Source organism: Sinocyclocheilus anshuiensis, unplaced genomic scaffold (assembly GCF_001515605.1).
Source record: "Sinocyclocheilus anshuiensis isolate Anshui unplaced genomic scaffold, SAMN03320099.WGS_v1.1 scaffold1737, whole genome shotgun sequence".
Lineage (NCBI taxonomy): Eukaryota > Metazoa > Chordata > Actinopteri > Cypriniformes > Cyprinidae > Sinocyclocheilus > Sinocyclocheilus anshuiensis.
In genome coordinates this window covers 294338-298512 of record NW_015540975.1, presented here as the reverse complement: position 1 = coordinate 298512, position 4175 = coordinate 294338, and the positions used below count along the sequence as shown (strand labels likewise).

The window sequence follows — 4175 nt, the reverse complement described above, 5'->3', positions numbered from 1 at the left end:
GAAAGAAAGAAAGAAAGAAAGAAAGAAAGAAAGAATGAATGAATGAATGAATGAATGAATGAATGAATGAATGAATGAATGAATGAATGAATGAATGAATGAATGAATGAATGAATGAATGAAAGAAAGAAAGAAAGAATGAATGAATGAATGAATGAATGAATGAATGAATGAATGAATGAATGAAGACAGCTGTTACATCAGGAAGGATGGACCCAACATGTCTGTCTCAACATATAAAGATGCTATCATTATGCTTAACTTGTTTAAAAACTGTTTTATGGTGCACAATGTGGAGTCAGAGCACAGCTGATAAGAGCTATATAGATGTCTACCCTGCTGGCACCTGACGACTCTGCTCAGTGTGTTAGTCCACTACTGCGAGACCCAAGGACATGCTTTATACTGAAGGTCAGAGAAAATACCGCCAAGCGTCGAGCTCTGATGGCCACTGGATCCTCTCCTGCTCAACTGCCCATGCTTGGGGCAGGGTCACCCATCAGTGGTGTCCTCCCTCTGGGCCATAACACAATCCAACACAAGCATGAAAAAGAGAGAGAGAGACAGAGAGAAAAACACAGCCACCTAATGTCCATGTCACCTCCGAACCCCCTATACTTAAACATCTCAATGAGAAAACTCCAACTGGTATGGCATTAAGCCCACTCAAATGCCAACCAAGGACGCTGGAACTACTTAAGTGCAGTGATGAACAAAAATATAACAGAGGAGCTGACAGAAAGAGGTGAAGGACTTCCTCATGAAAATGCATGTGCATGCAGTTTTTGACAACGTATACTTCATCCTCATTTTTAATCAAGTGACAATTTGCATGCAAACACACTTTAAGAGAAAGCGAGATGTTCATCAAGGGCTCGTATGTTTATGAGCACAAGCTTGTGGTGGTAACTGAGGTGTTTTAGAGAGTGGCGTAAAAGCGAACCTTGATTAAAAATCACACTATAAAACTCTCAAATGCAACTGCCACAGCTTTTTTGAAAAATTATTTCCTAGTGTTAAACTGTAATTCGGTGGCCTTTGGAAACAGGTTTGACTGTGCTCAAAAGTAAATAGAAAAAAGAACAACCATTCAGATATGCCACAACTGGCTCCAGTTTAAACCCCTGTGGTTGGGACACCTGTGTCCCAGCAGCATCTGGTACGCCTCTGAATAGATGACGAGGCCAGCAAAGAGATGTAACTAAGAGTGACGGTGTAGTTCTGGCTGCCTGAGAACACCGGCAGGGGGGGGTGGCTGTCTTTCATAGTGGGACCAAATGGCTTCGCCATCCAAATCAGCTTGTAAAACACACAGCCAGATGTCCGTCTTACATACACAACAACAGCAGTTACAGCTTTCATACACATTCTGGTAACAGTTACAATGATCTCAGTAGGGAGGCATACCTGCCAGCTCTATAAATAAACACAGAAACACACACTTGCCGTATTAGAGTAGATAATATTATGAAGAATAATGTCTTTTGGGGTGGAACTATCAAGTTTGTCTATAACTGTCACCAATCACTAAATCCAAGATGGCTATTGCACCTAACAGGCATAATTTTTTAAGACAATTTCAGCTTGATGTAAATCTGCTGCTTAAACAGGTTTCTACTTTTCTATTTGTCATTTAGCAGATGCTTTGAACCTGAGGTTAAGTATGCATGTGCCTTGCTCAGTAGTTCTGGGTTTGTACCCAGAAGGTTGTAGGTTCCAGACCCACAAGGAATGATCCATGATCCATCACCACTGTGTTACTCCAGGGTTACTGTGCCTGTAAGATGAGTACTCCAAGTTGCTTTAGATAAAAGTATCTGCTAAATGGCAAGTAGTAAAGTTGAAGCTTTCTGGTCTGGTGCCCAAAAGATTGTAGGTTCAAACCCCTTGTGGGATGATCCATGAGGTAATCAAAGTTCTCCAGGATGTTATTATGAACGCAATATAGAACTTCTAATTGGAATTTAAGCACATAAGGTGTAGTTTCAGAAAAAAATAGAAGGGATTCTGTTTGGTACCTTGCAGAGGAAGCTGATATTGAAGCCGAATGTCTGAGCGTTTCTGGAGCCAGAGTTCATGTAATTTCCGACCAGCAGCACCAGCTCCAGAATCATGCTGAAACCTTCGCTCTTCTTCACCTCCTCGCATGCGAATGTCACGTTCATGATGTCGGGCCGGATGTTGTTCACCTGCTCCTCAAACGTCAGCTTGAAGAGGATCCCATTCAGTCGGGGACGCAGCATCTTGACTGAGCTCATCTGAAATGGAGAAAGAACAACATAAGGTTAAACAGCCTTAGTTATCACAAAACACACAAATATTGCTTTTGGAATATGAAATATTTCAGAATGAAACTGGTTATTGTATTAATTTGATGACTAAATAGCTATTTAGCTTGGCCTAAAGCACAAAAGGTACAGCAAGTTACTGCATTTTGATTCAACCTAACTAAATCATTATTTATTTATTATTTTTTATTACTTATAATACTGCACACTGATGAATCACTCACAATAAAACCAGAAACAAGGTTAAAAAAGTCTGAGCCGTGGCACAGTTACAAAAAAAGCCCATAAACAAAATTAAGAAGTTACCCATTCAATTGTGTTAACGCTGTAAACAGAAATTTTGCTACAAATATTGTAACAAATAAATGTCCGATTCTGCCGTTCACCTATAATTACATTTAAGTGTAATAACAGCAACAATATAACCGGTTTGGTGCTGGAGTGAGATGACATTTCAGTTAAAAGACAACGAGGAGGAGGAGGAAAGGATGAAGCAAGGAGACAAAACAACAAAAACATGGATCCTACAGGAGCTGCTTGTTGGAGGGAGACCTCAGACACTCTCGCTCTAGATTTCTGCATAATCTGACGCTCACAGGCAGCCCAAAGACAGAGTCTGGATGTACCATTACCGCTTACATTTATCCATCTTTATGAGCAAGTTGCCAATCAAAAAACCCTGAGTCTGCCCCACGCCCCCGTTCACCGCCCAGCCCCACCTCCTCCCTGCACATCCAGATTTGATTTCTCTGTATAAGAGGAAATCACAATAAGAGATGGTTATGAAGCAAGGAGACAAAACAACAAAAACATGGATCCTACAGGAGCTGCTTGTTGGAGGGAGACCTCAGACACTCTCGCTCTAGATTTCTGCATAATCTGACGCTCACAGGCAGCCCAAAGACGGAGTCTGGATGTACCATTACCGCTTACATTTATCCATCTTTATGAGCAAGTTGCCAATCAAAAAACCCTGAGTCTGCCCCACGCCCCCGTTCACCGCCCAGCCCCACCTCCTCCCTGCACATCCAGATTTGATTTCTCTGTATAAGAGGAAATCACAATAAAAGATGGTGAGTTGGTGACAGCTCTGGAGGGAGACAAGCTGAGAGTAACTTATTTCCCCTAGGAGCAGTGTGAGGTGGTGTTGATGAGGTGCTTCCACAGCCTGCCTGTATATTACCCGCCTTGAGCTCAGTCACAGGAGGAGACTGTCACAACGTGCTTCATTACACCCTCCAAAGACACAGGTAGTGAAAGACACAACACAGAGAGAGAACGAGAGGGTTGTTCTGTTACCCTGTGCTGAATTGATTCCTGTGTGAATCTGCTGTCAAAGGCAGGTTTGTCAGATGCGCCATAACACCAGTGAAGGAATGCATATGCATCAACCTAGATAGATCAGTGCATGACAGGACTACACCTGACTGCAACTGTAAAGCAGAGTTCTCGTAAAAGAAAAAGAAAAAAATAAGTGCTTAAAGGAAACTGAAAATGTTGCCTTCATTTGCTCCCCCTAATGTTATTTCAAACCCATCTGACAAAAAAAAGGAGATGCTATGTGGAATGCTCTTCTCTATACAATGAAAGATTGCATCTGCTGTACCCCAAAATGTTGATTTATTAGTTTTTACGTGCTTCATTACGCCCTCCAAAGACACAGGTAGTGAAAGACACAACACAGAGAGAGAGCGAGAGGGTTGTTCTTTTACCCTGCACTGAATTGATTCCTATGTGAATCTGCTGTCAAAGGAAGGTTTGCCAGATGTGCCATAATATCAGAGAAGGAATGCGTATGCATCAGACTAGATAGACCTGTGCACGACAGGACTACATCTGACTGCAACTGTAAAGCAGAGTTCTCATGTAAAAAAAAATAATTATATA

At 41.8% G+C, this 4175-nt stretch overlaps 1 protein-coding gene across 1 annotated transcript in view; it reads right to left on the bottom strand.

Moving 5' to 3' along the window:
- Positions 1-4175, bottom strand: part of LOC107690092 (protein diaphanous homolog 2-like) — a 141975-nt gene that overhangs the window by 16946 nt on the left and 120854 nt on the right. Inside the window, exon 5 of the mRNA XM_016488330.1 lies at positions 2019-2258. Within this exon, the coding sequence (XP_016343816.1) occupies positions 2019-2258 (240 nt within the window). The remainder of the gene's footprint in view (positions 1-2018; positions 2259-4175) is intronic.